The following is a 23,835-nucleotide window of genomic DNA, read 5'->3' as shown; positions in this document are numbered from 1 at the left end:
CATAAGCCTGATTGTGTTCCTTTTTGCTTTTTCATGGTGCTGGAACTAGATCCCAGGCCCTTGCACACATATCCCGGGTCAGCATGGCACCAATGAGTTCCATCCTTGGCCCTTCCTTTATTAGACAAGTAATTAAGGAGCACTTTAACTTCCTGTCCCATAATGTCTACAAAGGGTGGGAGACTTCTTATGGTGGACATTTATTTATGAATATTATTTATTAATTTAAGAACAGAAAGATATTTAAAGACCACATATAACAAATCCAAGTTTAAATATCCAAATGCCATAGATACATGGCAATTTGCAGCATTTAGCACAGAGATCTGAGAATTAAGCACCCATTCTGACAGAGACAGTTTGGGAAGGGGAAGGACAGAATGAGGACAAAGGGGCGATTTTCTTCAACTTGGAGTTTCTGTTTGGTTTAAGAGGAAAGTATCTTGCATTAAATAAGTGGCAAGTTTGGATGTTCAGTGTATAAGTGTGTGATGATTTTCTCCAGGTTTGACATAAATTTTAACATAAATTTAAAATGAAAATGTGCTTTAAATCATAAGTGCAGAGAGGTGAAGACTGTCAGTAGTCCAGGTGTCTGGAGATGCCTAAGTGTATGGTTGAATCAGCAACTGGGTAATAGAACATCTTATCTGCACTTCTACCTGACACCTGTCTGTAGAATACTGCACTAACTGAAATAAAACCACAAAGTGACCATGAATTCAGTACAGTGACTGAAAGAAAGAACTCCAAATAGTGGCTCTCCTATATATTAATGAACATACAGTTAAATAATATGATCAATGAAGGCCAACAAGATAATATGATAAATGAGGGCCAGGGATAAGGGTGGCTATGATGACCTAAGTTCAGCACCTAAGTCCATGAAAGTAGGAGAGAACTGAATCCCACACATACATGCTATGGCACTCCTACAGACACATAAACACACACACACACACACACACACACACACACACAGAAATGTAATAAAAACTTTAATACAAAAATATAATTGATGAACCTATCTCATTTATAACATCAGAAATATCTCTGAAAATATTTAGAATAAAGCTTATCAAGATTTTTTACAGGAAAACATCCTTGATATAATAAAGTATCTGTTATTTAATGTAACTTATAATTTTAAGGCAAATAATCAAAATACAAATTTTGTGGAAGAAAGCTGAGGAAAAGGGGCTGAGTTATGTTAAATCATGTGGAAAAATAAACATGCAGAAACAACTAGAAAGACTATACAGAACAAGGAGAAAATGAATTGGCCCTTGGATATACTAAGACATTTTTAAATCTATAGTAATTCAAGAACCAGGCCTGGCCATGATTTGACAAATAGACTAGCGAAATAGACTGATGAGTTCATAAACTAATTTAAACACATTTAGGGACTTAACATATGGTATAGGTGGTTTTTCAAATGTGAGGAACTGATAATGAAAAAATAATTTTGGGAGATTTAGAGAAACATCTGACATTGCTTAAAATGTTGCATTCCAATCTCATTCCTTAAGGCAAACTGAATCCTTAGATGGGGTATGCCCACATCTATTAAAGTCATAATGGGGCAGATGGTGGATGACAAATCAGGCCTGCCTTGTGGTGAGACAGGGCCTTTTAAATATGCACTGCCTGGTGAAAGAGTCTCACCTTGAGCCCTATATTAGCGATCATCCTAAATATCCACTCTCGCTGTTCAGAAATCAGGAAAGGCTGCTTTCCAAAATGGATCCATGGGGTGAAGAAAAGAAGGGAAGGCCAAAGATTATACTGCAAAGGGCAGCTTCCCTACTTCTTTCCTGAGATCACTTGCTTACCTCTCTTACATGGACCAAGTACAACTGATGGAAACCTAAGCAAAAGTTTCAGTTCTTCCTTTTATAAAAAGTTAAATTAAAAGAAAGGAGTGTTACAGAGTACAATGCAAAACAGCACAACGACTCCCAGCACACATCCTCAGGGTAGTGGCATGGGTTTTTTTAACCTATTCAATGTGCCTATCCCATAGGTTTTGTTTAAAACATTCATACAACCTCTGTCCTAAAAAACAAACAAAGAACACACCAGTACAAAGACAAAAGTCTCTCTTGAGCCAGCAGTTGCCTGTGATTCCTCAGGCCAGTCCTCACAAGCCAGAGAAATGAAACAGCTCCCTATAGTCGCTATGTCCCGACAGTCCATGAAATCCAGTGACCTGGGCTTTGCCATTATTCTTCTGGATATTGGCACAGAGGTCAACGGTGGCGTGCACCTGTGGCATTCTGAAATGCTCTCCCCTCCTACTCCCTTCCCGGACATTTCCCAGGCATCCTTCTTCAGAGCCATTTCTCTACAGCCACTTGCTTTTCTCACAGGGAGTCTGCCGTGACTCCCCAGGAATCCTGAGGCCAAGAGCATGCAGGATTGAAAAAAAAAAATGAAGAGAGATTCTTCGTGTTTTCCTCCAGGGTACACACAGGAGCTCTTCTGCAGATTTCAACTTGTTTCCCTTGCTCATTCAATAGCTTGATTTCAAAATCCCTACACTTGCCTTTGTGCCTAACTGGCATTAAAATACTCCAGTCAAACATTGCTGAGACAGAGGACATTGAACAACACTGGAATTTATTTCAAGTTAAGGAATTAAAAAAAAAAAAAAGACCAAAACTGATCTACCTGTTTGAGACTGATTTCATGTGTGTAAAGCCTGGCTTAGGACAATCCGAAGAAGTAGGTTTCATGGGGTTTTCAGAAGTAATGGATTTCAGCACAGAAGGTAAGGTTACAGATCTGGCTCCAAAGGCCTGCTCAGCACTAGCCCATCCCACACCTGCTTTGTGAGCCTCAGCAGGGTTCCAATCCTCCCCATGCCTCAGTGCTTACATCTGTGCAATGATGGTAACAGTACCAAGGTTGTCACGGGGATGAAGAGAGATAATACGTGTATCTTCTTGTTGTGTATAATCCCTGTAATCAGTCCTGAATTATACCAAATGTTAGCCATTGTTTTTTGTTTGTTTGTTTTTCTAATTGAGTACTATCCATTTAAATTGCCTGAGAATTTTTTCAGAGGCCTCATAATTTCATATGGCCTGCAAACGGACAAGTAGACTAAGCAGGATTTGAATTAAATATGAACATCAAAAGACTCATGATGTTTGCCAAGAGCTCTGACTAGCAAAGGAGCAATATTTACATGAAACTTTTTCCAAATCACCTTACTGATTCAATTCCTCAAAATAGCTCTCAAGACTAACAAACATGCCACACACTTCCTGTCCATTGTCCATAGACTAACAAAGAGGAGCAGTGAGGATATCATTCAGTGGTAGGAGAAGCATCTGCTGTGATTAACTGAGACGTCAGGACCGTCAGATCCCACAGCCCAACACCTGCAGTACCTAGGGTCCTTGAGGAAGAGGAGTCGAGAAACTCTAAGAGGCTGCAAGCTCCTGGCTAGAGCATTCTAGCTGGAGGGACCAGCATGCAGCATGATCAGAGAACAAGTAGACAGCAGCTTACATGGGTAACAAGGTTACTCCAGACACAGGAATCACCCCCACACTCCAGTTTAGGCTTACTGCCATTAGTTTACACCAATGAAAATGAAAAATGCTCAGTCAGGTTGTCCTTGACCATCAGGAGGGGACTGGTTCTAGGAAACTTCAAAGATGTCAAAAAAAATCTATGTTATGTCCCTCATACAAAGCTGTATATTTGCCTATAACCTTCACATGTCATGTTTTTAAATATGCTTTGCATTACCTACAATAACTAGCACGCTAGGAAAATAATTGCTATGCTATACCATCTAAAGAGTGATATGAAAGTGTCTGTGAAAGTGCAGCACAGCAACTCTGGCCCCTTATTTTCCTTCCACCTCAGGATGAAATCATGGACATGGAGGCTGACTACAATATGAGTCCACAGGAAGGCATGGTACTAGAAAAATCTCCCTCCAACACAAAAGAACTCACCATTCACACCTCTTTGTGAAGAATGAGCTTCTATCACTAGCCATCCCTCCCTTGATGGCTATGGTGGGTGATGGGGAAAGACAGACATTAATTCCTAAATCACTCCAATTTAATAATAAAATAAAAATTAAAAAGGGATAATTTGATTTGTTTCAAAGAATTTTTAGAGAGATACACCCATCCCTGAGGTTAATATTGAATATATCAGTTACTTCTTAGGGATTACTGAAGATGCTAAGACTCTACATGCATTATCTTGCTGAACTTGCATACACTCCATCATCTAGATGACATTATCCCTCCTACTTTACAGATAGGGTCACTGAGATACTGAGAGGCTGAAATTGCCTCCTCCAAGGTCACACGGCCAGGAACTGAATCTAACTCTTTCTGACCCCAGGTATTAGTCCTGTGGGGTTAGCCAATGGTGCTCTGAATGCAGAGGAGCAATGTTGATTCCCTTTAGGGATGCAGAAGAAAATACTTTGTGATATCAGTGTAATAAAGAATGTGGGGCACTGAGGAGAAATAGAACAAAAATCATTCTTTCATTTCTCTCCCATCTCACTGTCTTCAATTTAGGAGCAAATGCTACAATGATCTACAGGCTTAGTGGATCTGGAAGAGAAGTGATTTGAATCAGAATTCTTTACGGTTGATTTCCCAAGAAATTTATTCTGTGAAGAAAGACAACTTACATCAAGTGGCTTCAGTTTTCTATAATAGGAAAGAACCCTACCATGGAAAAACTTCTGACAGGATGGAACCAGGCCAGGACACCAAGGAAACTACACTGCCTGAAGACACTGGGCATTCAAAACTGATAAGAGAACCAAGTTCTGGTGTAAGCCGCTGACTTCAGGATGGTGATCTGGTGGCTCCATGACAGCCAATCCATCTTCTAAAGCCCATGGGCTTGCCCCAGAGCTGAGTTATGTTTTAAAGACCCGGATTTAAGGACCAGGTAACAGGAAGAGGAACCACAGCTTTAAAGGAAGGCACAGTGAAGGAGAAACCCACCACACTGCCAGCTCAGGAATGGGAAGTACAGGGGGAACCTGCAGATAGGATTCAGTCCCAGTTCCAGTTTTAAAATGTTGAAACAAGCACAAAAATAAAAAGTATAACTTTTATCAGGAAGAGGAAGCCTAGAGAGGGGACAGAACCTTTTTCAGCTATATATCAGACAGAAGATTAATAATCAAAACAAATGACCTAATTTAAAAAAGTGGGCTAGAGATCTAAACATGTAGCTCTCAAATGAAGAAACAACAGAGACTAAGAAATGTGTTAAATGTTCAGCACTTTCAGTAACTAGGGAAATGCAAAGTAAAAACTACGTTGAAATTTCACCTTATCCTGGACATAATGGCTGAGATCAAGTAAAACTAATAACAAATGCTGGTAAGGACGTGAGGAAAGGAAATCCTCATTCACTGTTGGTAGGATTGCAAATCAATACAGTCACTCTGAACTCAGTGTGGAAAATTCCCAAAAAGCTACAAGTAGCTCTGCCACATGGCCCAGCTATACATTGTTTCGCATATGTCTAAAAGACTCAATATTCTACTATGGAAATACTTGCTCAGCCATTCACAGTATCACTTTATTGATAGTAGCTAGAAAATGAAAACAACCTCAATGTCCCTCAGTAAATGAATGGATAGTGAAAATGTGGTACATATACACTATGGAATACTATCCATCTGTAAAGAAAATTTTGCAGGTAAATGGGTAGAACTTGAAAATGTACTGAGTGAAGTAACCTATACCCAGAAAGATGAATGATCAATGTTCTCTCTTACTTGTGAATCCTAGCTCTGAATCTTTAGATGTGTATAACCTGGAGTAACCGTAGAAGCCCAGGAAGTAGAAAGAAATTATGAGGGGAAAGAAGAAGCTTTAGAGAAAGTGGTAGTAGGATGCCATGGAAGGGGACAAGGAAGTAAAAATGGGTTGGGCCTTTAATTAGAGAGGAAAGAGAAAGTGTAATGCAAAGGGGGATGGAGGAAGAAAGGATAACACTAAGGATGTTTTAAAGACATAGGGAAACATTTTATAAGCTTACTTAGATATGCATATATAATGTATGTTTGCATGTGTGTGCGTGCATGCACGTGTGTGTGTGTGTGTGTGTGTGTGTGTGTGTGTGTGTGTGTGTGGTTTGAATGGAGTTCTGCCATATGGGGTCATGTTCCCCTTAAAAGCAACTGATAAGCAAGAACAACCTGGAGGGATAAGCAATAAAAGCTTCCCTTCCAGTTGTTATCTGGGGTTCTCCAAGAGACTCCCCAAAGAATACGGACTATTGTTGTTGTCTTGGTTGCCTCCCAGAACTTGAAGGTCAAACTCCATTGTTGAAGACACTACATACTTTGCACACAGAGGACCTGAAGAAATAGAGCTACAACTGATCACAATTGACACATGTACAAAGGCAACCCCTGCACTTAAAAGAACATTACAAAAGGCAGGCAGAGAGACTGTCAGCACCAGAGGACACAAATTCCCGCTGCAAGACTGTATCTTCTAGACATGAGCAGGGAAGCAGCTCCCAGGAAAGTTCAACAACATGGTTTCCTACACAAGACTTCATGATGACAACATCAGCCAACATACCAGTGTGGATGTTTCACAAGGCACCAGTCCTAGATGACACACTATAGGCAGTGACTGTTAATGGACGGAGGATCAGTATTCTCCAGTTAGGCTATCTGATCCCAAGCAGTCAGCCCTAAACTGTTGCAGGATATTTGATCCCAAGGTGAACCCCAACATTTCGAACTATAAAATTTATATCTTTGGTGTGGTTGAGCCCTATTGCACACCTTTAATCCAAGAACTTTGTTTATTGTAAACTGGTGAGAATGGTGTGCCCCTAGCACACACCTTTAAACCAAGATCTTTCTGTACACAGGATTTAATAAAGTTAACCCTAGGTCAAAAGAAGGAGCAAGAAACTAGCTGACAGGGATTAAAGAGTAGGAGGGACTTTGAGTTGAGGGTATTTAAGACAGCGTGGAGAAGAAGAAAGGACAATTAGCTCAAGCTCTGGCTTTGCCTTAGGCTTCAGCTCCTCAGCTCTCTGGCTTCTTGGGCTTTGAGCTAGCAAGCCTTTGGCCTTGGGTTTTTTGGCCTTTTGCTCCTGGGCTGTACGCTGAGCTAGCGAACCTTTTGGGTTTTTTCCATCCAGACCTGAGCTGAGAAGGAAGGTCACTCAGCTGGTTACTTTCTCTGCCTCTCTGAACTATCAGGTTTGCACTGCTGGATCTGGCTCTTGAGTCTTTATTGGTAAAATAGAATGGTTGGGATTTCCCTTTTTTTTAAGCAACACTAATTCAATTTGTTTGTAATTCAAGTTGTTTGCAATATTATCTGTGTTTATAGCGATAATAAAGAGGAAGGGGTCATGAATTTGAGAGTGGGGAAGGTATGGAAAGAGTTGAACAGGAAAGAGAGATGTGTATAAATTATATAAATACAGTACTCGGGTATAAAATTCTCAAAAACATTAAAAATTTTAAAAGATGTCTACTCTATTTTTCCTAATGACAATGGAGAATGTGGGAAAAGTTATTAGAAAATGAAATCATGAGATAATGAAAAAACTGAGCCTTTGGGATTAGAGACTCAGGCAAGCAGGGATCTGTTGAAAACCCTTAAAAATACATAGGTTGAGCACACTGGGTTCAAACAGTACACTCAGATGAGAGTATTTTCATATACTGAATGAGCTATTTGGGAGGTGGTACTAAATCGTGAACCAAAATTTACTAATGTTTCACATATACCTTAACACGCAGCTGAAGGTAACCCTTTCCCTTCATAGTTTGTATTTTTAATTTATTCCTTAAGAATTGTACCAGTGCACGTAGTGTATTTTGATCATTTCTACCCCCGAGTACCTGTTTCATCTCTTATAGTTTTGGTTGTGAGCCTAGCCTTTAACGGCTGAGCCCTCTCTCTAGCCCCTGTTTCATCTCTTACAGGATGTTAAGTACCCAGAGATACACGCTTTTCTCCTGGGCTGACGAGATGGTTCGATGTGTAAAGGCGCTTGCCGCCAAGCCTGTTAACTTGATTTCAAACCCCAGGACCCGAATGGTGATAGAGAACTGCCTCCTGCAAGCTCTCATCGAAACAATACTTCTAACAACACCGTGAATGAGCCAGAGCTCCATGGTGTGGAATTTTCTGCTGGCCAGCTCACATACATTTTGGATTTTCTGTAGCATTTCAGATTTCTGAGTAAGGGAGACTCAGTCTTATGTACTTTCATCAGTGTCATGATCTGTGACCTGGCAATGATTGCAGGTGACTGTGGCAACTACAGGACACACACCCAGAGTAGAGTGAACTGCTGGCTGCACATAATCAACGACACATGCTCCTGTCTGTGAGCACTGATCTAACTAGAAGCCATAACTGAAAACAACAACATGCCCAATGGTGGAAGGATAGAAAATTAAGAGATGAGTGGAAAATAAGTCAAGACAAAGCAGATTTTGGCATGCTTTTGGTATTATGCCTAACATCCCAACAAGGCCCATCTACCTGTCTGCCCTAAGTGTCTGACCTGTGTGCCTGCGCTACTGAGAACAAAGAAGCCTTGCCAAGCAGACACTCAGTGAGCCATGGGTACGTGGCCAATGTCAGGAAAAGGAAGAGAGCCTGTCACTGTCCCTCGTCACCTATCCTAAAAGCAAGGACTTTCACAGAACTTTGCTCATTCTCCCAAGCATTCACTCTCATTCACCATTTATTAAAGGGTGTCCTATTGAGAAGGGTTTCTGGGGTGGGACTGTCACTGTTTAATATCTAGCCAGCTCTAGCTTCACTGACCTGGCTCAGGATATCACACGACTGAACCAAAAGAGGCAAAGCTCTTCTATTCCCCTCTGACGATGACCTTGCTTTCTGGAGACTGTCTGAGGGAGTTTCCCCCGCCAATACAAAAGGAAAAGCCACTTAAGGAAAGCTGCCATTTGGCAGCCTGCTTCTACACAGCTTCCTGTCATTGAAGGACACCCTCCTGCTGCAGATATCAACAAGCATGAAATGAGGCTCTTTGCATGGGTGCAGAAAGTGAGCCCGGATTCCAGATTAGCTGTGGATAGAAAGGAGCTGAGCTCTCGCTAATGAATGAGCCTGGAGTCCCATCCCCCACATGTCGTGTGAAAATCAAACATCTCTATTGTTTGAGCCACTGTTATTCTGGAATTCTGTTGTAAGCTTAGTCAATGATCCTATGATGAGTTTCCCAGTGAAGAAAAGGGCGCACCAGATTTTCCAAGCCTTCATTTCTCTCATTTGTTTTGGGACAGAAAGTGTGAAAAAGGTGATAAATCAGTATTTTTAGTACTTAAACTATTTTATATGAGGTCACATTTACTGGGAGCCTAAAACATTAGTCAATACTATAATAAAAATAAAAAGCAAGTAAAAATTGCTTCCGTAGATTAGTTTTACAAATAATCTCAAGTTTTGTAAATTGAAGCTATGTGGCGTTTTCAGAAATATATGGGTTATGTTCCAGAAAATGTCAGAAACCACATGACTAACAAGGCCAAGATTTGTTCTTATCAGGGTTAAGTAATCATAGTATTTATTTAGGAACTGGGGATGTAGCTGAGTTGGCAGAATGCCTGCCTGCCGTGCACAAAATGTTGAATTCTATACCCGCCATATAAAACCATGGTGGTCCACATCATAATCTCAGCACTATGAAGGAGGGGGCAGGGGGATCAGGAGCACAATGGCTACAGGGGCACTTGGCTATGGAGCGAGTTTGAGGCTAGCCTGAGATATGTATTGAAAGGAAGGAAAAGAGGGAGAAAAGAAAAATAAAAAAAGGGAAAGGAAAGGAAAAGAGAATGAAAGTTTATTATTTATAAAGATAGTACCCAAAACAAAGAAAGACATAAATGTCCTTCCTGACGTCTGGGCCAAAGCGAAACTGAATGACAAGAACACACAAGGAAAGATTCACAGAGGCACACAAAAGGAAAAATTCACACATCAGCCACATCTCTATTGCCGAGGTCACCGTGGCTGTGATTCAGCACCAATATCCTTAGATGGACCCTAAGGAGAAATAATCTGGATCATTGCACCACCAACAAGCTCCCAAGGGCCACTAACTCTGCCTTGAGGAAGGCAGAAGACAACCTGTACCCACAGTGGAGGGCAAGGCCAGACTAAACCAGATTCTGAGATGCTCCAGACATGAGACAGAATGAATAGTGCATCCAAGCTATGGGGCTTTTCTATATGGCTTTTCTATAGCCGTCTGTGGTAGTTTGAATGAAAATGGCCACCATAGGCTCATAGGGAGTGGCATTATTTCAAAGGATTAGGAGGGTGGATTCCTTGGAAGAAGTGTTGCTGGGGTTGGGCTTTGGGATTTCAGAAATCCAAGCAAGGCCCGATACTCTCCCATCCCAATCCCTCACCCCACCCCCACCTGCTGCCTTCAGATCTGAATGTAGAACTCTCAGCTCCTTCCCCTGCACCATGTGGGCCTGCACAATGCCATGACGACAATGGACTAAACCTCTGAAAATGTAAGCCAGCCCCAATTAAATGTTTTACTTTATTAAAGTTTCTGTGATCATGGTGTCTCTTCACAGCAATAGAACTACTCACTAAGATCAGTCTGACTGGTTCATCCTTAATACTCATTATATGAGCATTCTTACATCACAGTGCCTGGCTACACACTGAAGACATAAAGGTCAATGTGAGACACAGGCTCATAGTTGACATTAAATGTTATGGCAAAGAAAGTGCCCAGTCTCATTGGATCACAGGGAGACAGAAAACAGACTCCAATGGAGGTAATGATTAATGTAAACCTAATAGATGAGAATATTGCCTAGAAAAGGCCTGAAGTGAGGAGAAAGCATTCTAGGAGAGAGAAAAACCTGTCCTGGTCCTGGTATCTGGAATACAGTAAAGGGGTACAAATGAAAAAGGAGGAGGTCCCAGGAGACAAGATCCTTGCACGCCATTTGTGCTAAAAGTAAGACAGGATGGTAGGTTTTGTGTAGATGTAAACTAAATAGATTCATCTTTTACAATGTATTCTGAATATGAAAGGTAAAGAGCCAGGAGGGGAAGTGGCCTGAAAGCCGTTGGGTCTATCTTATTGGAAGAAGTATTAAGGTATAAGAGTGGTGGTCGGGTGAAAGAGAAGGCACTTCATGAGCTAGAGATCTTGAGACCAGCTGCATGTGGGAGCTCGGCAAACACAGACAGTGAGGTCATCTGTGAGGCTTACCACGGTTCCTAGAAGAGAGAGGGTCCTTTGACAAAGAAAGGAGTGGACCCAGGAGGAGGAGAGATTGGAGAGAGAAGGTCTAGATATGACAGTAAACTGTGAAACCACCAAACAGAGAAGTTCATCAAGTCACATGACCATGACAACGTTCTGAAGCCTATTAAAAAATGGGGCAAATTAATGCAACATGTGGCCCAGAACTGCTGTAGGACCTCACTGCACATTTAACGGTGTTTAAGTGAGGTGATGGTAAGCGGCCAGGGAGGGTAGAGGGTTGGACTATTATGCTGCAAAGATGCGGCATGATGGAGTCCTAAACTCCTGGCCCTTTGAAAGTTGCCTTGTTTAGAAACAAAGCCTTTGTGAATGTAGTCAAGGCATGCTGGATTGAGTAGGCTCTGCATCCGACAACTAAGTGAAGAGAGGTGGGGGAGCCAGAGACACAGAGGAACATGGCCGAGAAGCAGGCCCCATGGAAACACAGGCAGCCTGGAAAGCATGCTTGGAGTCATTGGGAGCTTGAGGGGGGCAGGTCAGCCTTCTGGACTCCTAAGCCACTCAGTTTCTCGTACTGTAGTACCGCAGTTATTATGGGAGACCAGCTCAGGGACAGAGCATCTGCTCTCAGATTCACATAGAATTAGTAGAAAAACTAACCATATACAAGGCATTCAATAAATATAAGATAAGAAACTTATATTTACTATTTCCCAAACTTTCAAAGTCTTAACCAGCTAAGGTCTTAGATTTGGTTTATGTATTTCAAAAATAGGACCATTGTGCAGCCTTAACTCCATAAGGCTGTTTGTGGGTATGCTGTGTTATTAGTGTGTTATTATCGGCACATATCAGTTCCTATGTGTTAGTACATATTAATCCACTACTACCTAGTAACCTATCATGTTTATAATACCATCTTACTGTTACTGCTATGTCAAGCCATGCACTGACACACACCAATGCTATTTGGAAATTAAAGCTGGTTTAAGGTCTGGTGTTGTTCTGAAGTGGCTCTCACCCAGAAAGGCATTAGGCAGCACCTGGAGAAGGTTTTGTTTTCACAGTGGGAAGGAGTGCTGTTAGCAAAACAATGGGTAGACACTACAGATTTTGCTCAACACTCCATCACAGGGGTACCCCACACGAGAAGACATGTCAATACCGCTGAGGTCCAGGTATCGTGAGACCCAGGTAACTTCCAGTTACAGCTTCAAAAACCAGAGATTCACTTTCTCAGCAAATGTAGTCAAATAAGATGGATCCCTTTGAAATTTGGCAGAATAAACTATTAATGACTAATAAGCATCCCAGATAAAAATTCTTACATTCTCTTCTAATCGAAAAAAGTAAAAAGAAAAAAAAATGAAAGAAAGAAAAAAGAAAGAAAGAAAGAAAGAAAGAAAAGGAAGAAAAGAAAAGAAAAGAAAAGAAAAGAAAAGAAAAGAAAAGAAAAGAAAAGAAAAGAAAAGAAAAAGCACTGTCTTTGAAGACTGGCCCTTGGGTTGCAGCAAACTGTTCTACAAGCACCCACTGTATGCTGAAGGGCCACACACTCAGCAAAGTAGGAAATGGGCCTGGTACACAGCACCTGCCAGTCTGGATTGGAGGAGCAAGAATAACAAATGGTCCTCCTGTGGAGCTATCCTCAGTAGCTAGAAAGGAAGCCTCCTATTCGGAAAACTAGTGGAAGTCAGGAGCTAAACCCCCGCCTAAGCCTTGTAATTTCAGTCAGTGGGTGGATGAGCCCCAGAGAGCTGGCGGAGATGAAGATGCCTTATCTCTCCCTCCTAGCCATGTCTGAATTACTGCCTGACTCAAAGTGGTTATCTCTTGTTCGCTGCTGTCTTTGGCATGCAAAGCATCTGCAGTTCCCTCCTTGAAGCTACTGTGTACATATAGCAGCACATACTGTACATTTCACACCCAGCCTGTTTACCAGCCCTCTTTCCCACAGACTCCCGTCATGAACAAGCAGAATTTCTAATGGCATTTTGTCACTGGAGAGGACCTTAGAGAGATGATGAACCTATTGACAGGGCAAGAAAATATCAGTTAATTAGGTTCTCAGTTTGCCCTCTCTATTGGGAATATATACATATATATATATATTTTTTCCTGTCATTAAGATTACAATTTCAAAAATACTTGAGCACATGAATTTGGCAGAGCCAGATCAACATGAAACATGATGGCAAAGCTTACTGAAGAGAAAAATCGGCTGCTAAGTGAGATGCCATTTGCCTTAATTCTGTATTTATTGACTATTCTGTGCAAGTTTCAAGACTAAAACCTGTATTATCCTGGTTTTGGAACTACCTCTAAAGATGATAACTTTCATCAAGTTGCCAGTCAATATAGCAAAAAAAAAAAAAAAAAAAAAAAATACCCCTGATATTTAAAACTGGCATGGCACTGTCGATTTTTATTCTGTCATTCACCTCAAAAGATGAGTTACAACTTTGGGTCAGCTGGCAGATGTTAGCAATCAAGAGCACTGCCACTAGAGGGACACAGATAGTTGGGCTCCCTAAAAATTAATATTGAAAGCCAAGCACGGTAGTACACAGTGTAATCCCAGCATTGAGGAAGCCAAGCCAGGAGTGACTGACAGAGGCTAGCCTGGCTACATAGTGAGCTTAAGGCTAGCCTGGGTTAACTAGAGAAACTGCCTAAAATCCCAACAACTCCAAGAAAAAAATAGGTATGAAAGTCAGGAAAAGATGCTCTGCCCACTAGGCCTTTGGGAAGAGGGAACATCAACTAAGCAAATGCCTTCAGCACACCGGCCTGTACGCAAGTCTGTGCAACACCTTCTTGATTAATGGTTGATGCTGAGTCCCTTTCACGGTGGATAGTGATGCTGGGTGGTAAAAGTAAGCAATGGACTAGCCAGTAAGCAGTACTCTTCCATGGCCTCTGCATCAGTTCCTGCCTCCTGGTTCCCACCCTGTCTTTTCTCTGAGATAAACTAGTCTGTTGAAATGTAAGATAAAATAAACCCTTTCCTCCTCCAGTTACTTTCGGGGTAGACGACCAAACTTTCTGTCTGTCATAGGTACAACTGAATAATTCATAACACTGCCTGACTAAAAAGCACTTCATTCTCTGTTTTGTTTTTAGGTTGACTTACCAGTCTACATAGTCAGCAACTTAGAATAAATCTCCCAGGATGAATAGGGGCATTTATTTAAGATTTTTCATAAAACCCTATTTCTACTGTTAACATTTTACCCTCTGAACTACTCATTCCATCCTATGACATCAATTCATCCATTTCCCTTCATGCATGGAAATGGCCCACAGTTTCCCATTTTTATTTCCACTCCACAGTCTAGCAAAGATGTGAAATTTATCTTATACCAACAGGAAATTACTGTATATCCCTATATGTCCTGAGCAATCTCATCATGTAATACATGTGATAGAGAATGTTTGCTGTAGAAAAGCAGAGGTAAGGAGTGTTGTAGGTGTGTGTGTGTCTTAAGAACAGTTAGAGATAACAAAAACTGTAAAGATAAGGCTTTATGGTATTCCTCCTGGTCATCTCAAGAAGAATGGAAATGCAAAGCAGAAAGGCAGAAGGAGAAAAACACTTTACCATCCGCTGAGGTGCCTCATCCCCCACAAGGAGGGAGCGTGCTCAACACCTGGCCGTTTATGGGCACACCTAGGTGAATAACCATTCCAGACATCTTTTACATTAAGTCACAAGGCGTACTGGAGTTGCCCCTAGCAACTCCTTAATCATCTGTTTTGATTTGTACAAAAGCCGTATCTGAAGAAGTTTGAAAACTGCTGTTGGAATAGAGTGCGGCCTCCCCAGCTGTGGGAGGAGCCTGGAGTGCTGTGGGTGAGTCAGATGCTCAGAGCCCTGGTTTAGACTCTGTGAAAGCTCACTCAAGGATGCCTGGGATCTCGAGCTTCATAATCCAGACTTAACCAGGCTTGTATTTAGAGACAGTGAAAGCCAGCTGTGATTATGATTCAACACTCAGGAACCCCCAGGCTTCAGAAGGATGGTGCCCTAACCGGCAACACGTGTTGGTTGCTCACCTCTTCTTCTTAGTGATAATGAGCACGTCATTGAAGAGGAAGAAGTAGACTTGCTGCTTGGACATCCTCTTTGAGAACAGCACCGTGTCTTGCACGTAGGCTGTCAGCTCCCCTCTTTTCACCAACCACCGTGATGAGGAGACGAGGGGGAAGGGCTATAAAGAAAGAAAAACTCAGTGCTCACATGCAAGGGAAGGCCAACCAGACATTATAATCTTTTGATTCGCATCATTGTTTTACAGGCAAATAATGTTAAAATGCAACTAGAGGTGGCACATTCTCCAAGAGAAAATACCATTTATTTTTCAACGTCAAACACTTATTCACTTGTCAATACAAAACTGAAGCCACAAAAAATATGTTATTGGGCAACAAAATTATGAGTTTTCTATTAACTCTGAACTATATAAAAAAAAACTGGAGTCACTTAAAATTGAAAAACTTAGTGATGAAATCTATCAGGTGTTATAAGTATCTCAAAGTAGAACACGGACAATATGGAAATCGACTGACATCTGCAGTTACCAGGGGACAAGTCTAAAAGTCAGTATTCCCTTTATGAACTACAAAAGGACTTTTGAAGAAAAAAGAAGAAATCTAAAGAGCCATATTCCCAAGAGGACCTGTTTTTAAGTTTATGGAGCTTGCACTGTGTAAATACATCTCTGAAAACCTCATGCCACCGTCTGGCTATGAAAATGGAGTCCTTCTCAGGAACCCTCCTAATCTTCCAGAAAAGGCTGCATCCAAGGAATTACATACTACCTTTACTTTATTCAGCTTTGTTCAAGCCAACTGGAAAGCTCTCAAAACCGCAGAATAATTTGTACCCCTTAGAGTTCTTCCCTTTTTAAAAAAAAAATGCATTACTAGAAATGCATATTGCCAAAAACTTGATTTAAAAACATATATCCATAAAATAAGTAAAAGTTCCTAGATACATAGAACACGGGCACAGTAATACGGCACAGCAGATGTCATCCTGTTAAGTGAAGAATGATTAAAAATAGCTAAAGGAAATTGAGGATATTAAGGAGGAAATGAAGAAGCAAAGAAAGGATTTCATAGTTTTCCAGCTTTAAAAGGGGCTTTTATAAGAAAGTTGTCCATCAGCTAGCTATGAATTTAGCAAGGAAGATGAAAGATGATGGCTAAACCCAAGCTTTCCAAACTGGCTTGTAAGGGAGGCCATGGGGCTTCCAGCCCCTTAAATCTGAACCACACAATTATCTAACAGAAACAGCCCTGTGAGGTCAACAGGGAAAGATAGCTCAAGATAGCTCTGACCAGTGTGCTTAAGAATTGCTACAGAAACAAAAGTGTCAGGTTAGGTCCCTGGGAGCTGCAAGGGCCGGGAACACAAGGCTTTGCACTTCAGCCCTGGATCTGAACCAACAATGCTTGAAGACTATTCTCCTTTATCAACTATCACCTTCAGTCACTTTAACTCTCTGGTGGCTTCCTGGAGAAGGTCATACCTTCATGGCCGGGAGAGAAGCCTAGAGACTCTCCTATGCATCGGAGGAGTCCTCTGTCAGCTTCTCTTCTCAATTTATAATCTTTCTTTGAAAAGCTAATTCCAATTTACTTTGTTGGCCTCAACTTTATCCATTTAGATAAGATTTAGGCAGCAGTAATAAAATAAACACAAACAGAAGGCTACCTTAATTTTAAACTCCAGCTGGGAATTAATTGTGTACATCATCTCTGTCCTCTCCATCTTCCGGGCTCCTTCATTGCACAGTCGTACCAACTGGGAACACAACACGAGGAAAGTTAAATCTGAAGAGAAGCCTCAGTTTTTTTTTTTACTTTATATGGCCCATTCTCCCCCAGGAAATCACATTTTCAATTTCAGGTCTCTCCAAGAATCATCTACACTCCAGAAGTTCCCAGGACCCATTTCTGATAGGTAGAGAACACGCAGTTCTACCCAATTGGAACACTGTGCCCAGATACGGACTGTGCAACCAGGAGTGACCAACGCAGTTGGGGGTCAGGGAAGAACTCAGAAGATTTTCAGAGGTATGTTTCCTTTGTGGCTCGCACCCTCCCCCAAGGTTTCATCACACACTTTAGGTCTCTATCTATTCTGCTCTTATCTTCAGCCTAGCTCCATCTTTATCTATGAGAACCCCACTCTATCTCAGGGCAAGCTCCAGCTCCTTCTCTCTTCCAGAACAGAGCAGCAGGAGACAGGCAGACTACCAACTCTAAAGGCTAAAATCTAAGCAGTATCACATGTAAACCATGGGACCACAAAGAGATGTTGGAAGAGGGAAGCCATGGTAATTTTTCAGCAACACCCAGCTAAAGGAAGCTCTGTTCAATTAAAAATACTGGATTATGTGCAAATAAGTGGATTCATGGGCCTTTGAAGAATACTTAGTATGACCATAAACTTCATAAACTGGCTTTTAAGATGAGTAAAACAATGAGGCTAATGCTACCAATGAGTTCTTCAAATTCTCCAACACTTGTATTTGGATCTTTCCACACCCAAGGCACTCTATTCATCTCCTGGTTCACAGCTACTCTTGCAGATCTCAGTTAAAACATCACTCTGTATTTCCCTCCCACATCACTCATCACTCTTCACTGTAATTCTATTTAATGTATGCCTTTTTATTTATTTTGCACATACCATGAATGCAATAACCACACCTGCCTTGTCAGCAAATATTTAGAGGCCAGCACTGTTCCTCCTATAGTAGCTGATACTCAATAAACATTTGTTGGGTGAGAAAACAAACAAATATTGAGATACGTATGGGCACATAACTCAAAACCTGTCTGAAAGCAGACAGCATACACGTTTACTTGAATACGGCTGCAGATATCTCAGTCTTATATAGTGAGCACAGACCTGCTAGACTCTTCCCGGCTTTCTGCATGGTTTACTCTTACCATGAAACACAGTTACCTTGCTTACTTCCTTTAAGGCCCTTTTGCAGACTTCATACTTTGGAGAGTCCTTAGGTGTTTTTTGACAGATAGTCTAAGGAGAAGTAAAAAGAAGCAAAATCAATTGATATATCATATGAAAAAAAAATTCTATTTAGCCATTTCCTTTTGTTTGTAAAAAGCATTTTTTCTGGGCACAATATTAGAAATAAGGATATTAAAATGCAACTAACAAAACAAGGAAATATTCTTTAACTTCGTAGAGCCTACGTTAATCCAGCTAAATTAACAGGGAAAGCTTCAGAGGTCAGTTGGTTGGCTGACAAATCTCAGACCTGCCTTATGCTAGATATTTGACCATGGGCAACAGACTGGCTGTAGATAGTGTCACCTTCCTCCTCTTCAAAACTGCAGGAATGCCAGATATAACACAGGCTATTCCAAGAGGCTGCTGCTTTTCTTGTTTGTTTGTTTTTTTTTCTTTGTTTAGGGATCCAACCTGGCCTCACCTCTGCTGAACAGGCACTCTACAGAGCCACCGCCCCAGCCCTGTTCCAAGAGTTAAATGGTAAGTGATCTATACATCTTATCTAAATGTCAAGTATACTGCTGGCTCCCATCAAAAGAGAAGTTACTCTGATATCAGTTAGAGGTAAGGTGAACTATGAAAGTCTAAAATATAAAAATGTGAAATCCTAAATGTTTAAAACTACACAGAACCAAACCCCAAATGGAAAACTCCACACCAAGAAAATGTTTCATGCTCAAAATAATTAGATACATATAACTGTCTTTAGAGTATGCATAGAAGGTAAGCCTGGAAAACAACCGAATTTTATGTTTAGCCTTGGGCTCCTTTCCCATGGCACCTCATTATATATATGAAACCATTCCAAAGTTATTCAAAATGTAAAACACACCTCACTGCAGGCATTCTTAGTAAGGAACACTCAGCTTGTACATGTAACTTTGAAAGCTCAAGGGATCTGTCTAATTGTCTTAAAAGTGTCCGTCCCCTTAACAAATTTAAGTAAATTTCCTAGTGAGGTGAAATGTAATAGAGCTTGAAACACATTTGATTCTGCTTGGTTTCTCACATATGGGGAACAGATGAGGGCACCAGTCATCAGGCAGGGGCAGAATAAGGTTGGTAAGTAGCAGGCCACTGTGCCCTAACTACAAATGAGTGCAGTGTGTAAATCCGGAAGTCTGCAGTGGGACTGCCACGTGAGACCAACGTGGAGTGCATCATATGTGGGGTAACAGTAATGATGCTCCCCTCAAGTTTTTGCCCTGCTATAAGCAATGCATTTATACTATAACCAGTTCATATATACAAATAAATTAACAGGGTTTCTAGAAAGAATATCTAACCTCATTATGAGCCGAATATACATCTAAAATATATCACATATATATATATATATATATATATATATATATATATATATATATATATAACTGTTCTATTGTACTTTTAAAACTCTGCTCATGATTCCAAAATCAGGTTTTCTCCTTTAATGCTATAAAAGCAATATGAAGAATATTGGGTTATTTCCAAGAGAACAAATATCCTTCACTGAAAACTATATAATAAAATTTTACATAAAGTTATATGCATACATTAATTCAGAAGACCGGCTATAGCTTCACTCAAAATATCCCAACAGGCTGTGACACAAAAGCATAAAAAACCCACTATGTAACCATGCCAAGCACTGTGCAGTCTGGGGTATTAGAAATAGGTTTACTATTCTGTTTAACCAATTATCTCCAAATTTGGCTTTGGGTAATTAATTATTAATGAATTATATCTTCAGATAAGATAAATACTGATCTTTAAAAAAATAATCAATCGAATTTCTCAAAATGTCAAGTTACTCACTGGGCCAATGATGGACCACATATAAGACTTACAAGATTATTTCTGCTAGAGATGCTTAGGTTGGATTAGAACAAATACGCTAAGTGACACTACATGGAACTGGTACTGTGAGCCATGCATTTCTCAGAATGTGTCGTCATCATTAACCAGCTGTGACTATGTTTATGCAGGAAATACTTTCCTAAACTATAGGAGCTGAGGAGGGGTGGAGGAGACAGGGAAGAAGTAAGCACAGTAGACTGAGGTGACTAAGAGAGGAGAAAGGAAGAGGTTATGAATTATAGTTCTGAAGTAACTGATAAAGCTGTGATACAGCAGCAACAGAGTAAGAAAATGACAATCATCACACGCTTCGCTGTCCTTCGAAATCTCGCTGCTGTTTGAGAGTATCTTAGCGTTTGCAGTAGAATACAGAAAATGGAGTATACTTTTGCAACTTTACCCAATTATGTATCTCTGATAAATTTTTATCCTGTGCTTTGGTCTGCAAAATCAAATACATAAAAACTGATACCCTGCCAACATAACGACCCAGTTTTAAAGTACATCTGTGACAGTCTGTCCTAATTAGATCAGAAGACACTGTCTGCCCACTGGCTAAGCAGGGCCTATCACAAGACAGATGGTATTTGTCCCCTTCCTTCAGTACGTCTTGTCATTTTTCAAAGTCAAACTCTTGTTTCCATTATCATGGTTACCTAATACCAAAAGGAGGCTGAGATTTTAACCCCCTTTACACAATGCATGGCACAAACTACAAGAATCCCATTTCCAAGTGAAACTGGGCCTAAAGCATCTTGGAACATTCAAGATGGAAGGGATCTAAAACAAAGTGACTTGTTCGAGATCTCATGCTTAGTGACTCAGACAAAAATGGAATCCAAGCATCTTGACTCTAAGAAGCTAGTATCAGTCCCATTCCAAAAAAAGTGGGTGATGTAAGCAAGTTTTACCAGAGTGACCACACAGTATAGATTAAAGATAAACTCCAGCAATCTCAAACAGGACAGACTTTGCCATTGGACAAAATCTTCTCAGTTAAGGGGATTTATAAAAGAGTTACGCATCCATTTAAGCAGAATAACAGTAACTTAGTTAATCGGACTTTATAGTGGCTGATATTCAGAAAACAAAGCCACCAAACCAAGCCTTACATCCATCAGCAGGGGAAGGCGAGTCACCCTCTGCATGGGGAGAATGAGAAAAGATATCATAGGTAGGTTCCTGCAGTCTTCATGGGATTCAATCCGTGACAACACTTCCTTAAAGGAGGGGTTGGTGGCTCTGCAGGGGAGACAAAGCAGAGAGAAACTTCAAAATACTCCCTTTGCAAGCTTGAAAGCAAATAGAAACCTGTTACCAAATACTGAGGTCAGTTCCCACATTACCAATGATTCGTCAGTAAATAAGCCAACATATGCCATAATACACTGGGAAACACAGGTGTCTTTTCTGTCTTTTATTTTTAATGGTTAAACATGAGCCGCAGTGCTCTAAAACAATATTTATAAAACAAAACCTATGCACAAGGCATTTGTAAAAGTGAGATGTAAAGGCGAGGACATAGTATGCTCGTGAAGAACATGTCAATAAAGAGTTGGAATTAACAAATCGGATCTTCATACTCGATCATATACAAACACACACCACCAATACAATAATCATGCTTCATACCACTGCCCTGATCTGGGCAGACCCCAGAAAAATATTAGTAATAAGATTATCGATAATTAGATTATTAACAACTAATAATTAACCAATGAGTAATATTAACAACTAATTGTTAATTATCATAAATTATAGCATAATTAACAATATTAATGAATAATATTTGTTGTTATAATTAATAATCAATTAATAAGTAACAAGTAAATAGTAATTAATTGATGATAAGATTCTTAAGGTTATTTTGACTTTTCCAAAGATCTTCTTTCTAACAAAGAAAACTTTTTGGTGTGTTTTTGCTTCATTGTTTGGGAGTTTTAGTTTTCTAGAGAGGGATGTTCTCCAGGCTGGCTTCCAGCTTGCAATCCTCCTGGGTCCTAGAATTACAGGTATGTCTAGCCAGGAAACCTTTTGGCCACATATGCCAGATTATTTCTCTTCCTGTCTTAATGAGTTGAAAAGGGCCATGATCCCAGTATAGAGCCATGTAGTATAGCCAGGTACCCCCATACACAATTTCAATGGAGCTGTTCAGAGAACCTTAAAGGGGCATGAGGCGGAGGTTCTAGGAGAACAGAGCTTGCAGAGGCTCTTGACTTGCCACACACTCAACAACAATAACAGAATGAAGTCAAACTGAAGTTTTCTGACCCTCAGTCTCACCTATCTTCCCCCTCACTTCGCTCCTGCAGAGGTCTGCAGCATCTACAGTCCTCATGAGAGCCACCGGGCCCCTCAGAACCAGGAAGCAGGACAGCGGTCATGATTATCATTTTGTAAAAAAATATCATTTGAAAATTAGATGATGTGATCCAAGACTACTAAAAATAAAGTGTGAAACATCCAGAATACCAAATTAGAGAAATTGCACAGAAATGTCTTATTTTCATTTTGTCACTGGGAAGTTTTAGATATCCTTTTCTTGGCAGTTTTTTTTTTTTTTTTTTTTTTTTTTTTCTTGTTTGGTCTTGTGCACCACTCTGCCCAGATAGGGTTTCTCTGTGAAGCCTTGCTCTATAGACTAGTCTAGCTTGAACTCACAGAGATCCGCCTATCTTTGCCTTCAAGTGTTGGAATTAAAGGCATGCGCGCTGCCCCCACCCCACTCCTGAACAGTTTAAAATGGGTTTTTAGAAAATTAAAAACAAAGTTCATGTAGGTTGCATATTTAAATCACACAGGTCCCAGGCTCCTCCCATACCCTGGGAGTTTTGGTTAAGAAGTCTGTGATGAACTTGAGAATCTTTGTTGCTTAGGCTTTGAGGATTTCTGGGGGTTCTAACCTGCCGCTGAAGAAGAAAGTCACTGCTCTAACCTTGAATGTCCCTAAAAACACAAATGCTAATTTCCATGTAAAAGCTCCCATGATGGTTTGATTAAGGTAATCCAGACAAAATCTATTTTTGAAAACCATATAATACATAGCAGTAAGTATTCACTTTTATTTTTTCTAATTCCTGCAAAACTAATGAAAAGCAGTGTTCTCTCAAATTCAAGGTTTTGCTTTCAAGCATGAACCTGTACGTTCAGTTACAGGGCCCTAGGGGGGTATGGGGCAAAGGAAAGTGAAAAGTGTGATTTTTGTCTCTCTGGGACGTTCTGCAAAATCTGGAGACACTTTTGGCATCAAGTGGGTAGAAGCCAGGTATTGGGCTAAATACCCTGAAATCACTGAGAAGCCACCAGAACAGACTTAGCAGCCCTGAAATCTCAAAGTACTGCACTTGTGCAGTTTTGCACGTGACAAACCTAACTGGGAGGTGGCCGCTGGGTGTTTCCATCCTACTCATGAAGCATGAGATGGAGATGTTGTGGGGAGACCAAGATCGGGGGTAGGCATTGAAAATCTCAGCTGGAGAATGGGGGTTGGGAAGAGTAAGACAGGGAGTAATGCTTTTTGAAACAGAGGTTGGCAAGGAGCCAAACGGCAAACAGGTAGGTCCAGAGTACCTGGGTAACATGCTTAGAAGTGCTGAGCCAGGGATCTGGGTTCAGAGGGGACCTGATTGCAGGTCCTGTCTTGAGGGAAAGGCTTTCTACCGGCTTCTTCCAAGTTTGTACCTGAAGACAGTTCT

At 40.7% G+C, this 23,835-nt stretch overlaps 1 protein-coding gene across 2 annotated transcripts in view; it reads right to left on the bottom strand.

Moving 5' to 3' along the window:
• Arhgef26 (Rho guanine nucleotide exchange factor 26) overlaps positions 1–23,835 on the bottom strand; it is a 106,875-nt gene that overhangs the window by 17,806 nt on the left and 65,234 nt on the right. For both annotated transcript variants that reach the window (XM_021658389.2, XM_021658390.2), the window contains exons 7-10: positions 21,250–21,379; positions 18,230–18,304; positions 16,970–17,059; positions 15,307–15,461 (exon numbers count right to left, since the gene is read on the bottom strand). In XM_021658389.2, coding sequence (XP_021514064.1) covers positions 15,307–15,461; positions 16,970–17,059; positions 18,230–18,304; positions 21,250–21,379 — 450 coding nt within the window. The remainder of the gene's footprint in view (positions 1–15,306; positions 15,462–16,969; positions 17,060–18,229; positions 18,305–21,249; positions 21,380–23,835) is intronic.

The sequence above is a fragment of the Meriones unguiculatus genome, chromosome 2 (genome assembly GCF_030254825.1).
Source record: "Meriones unguiculatus strain TT.TT164.6M chromosome 2, Bangor_MerUng_6.1, whole genome shotgun sequence".
In the NCBI taxonomy this organism is placed as follows: domain Eukaryota; kingdom Metazoa; phylum Chordata; class Mammalia; order Rodentia; family Muridae; genus Meriones; species Meriones unguiculatus.
This window is presented reverse-complemented; position numbering and strand designations above follow the sequence as displayed.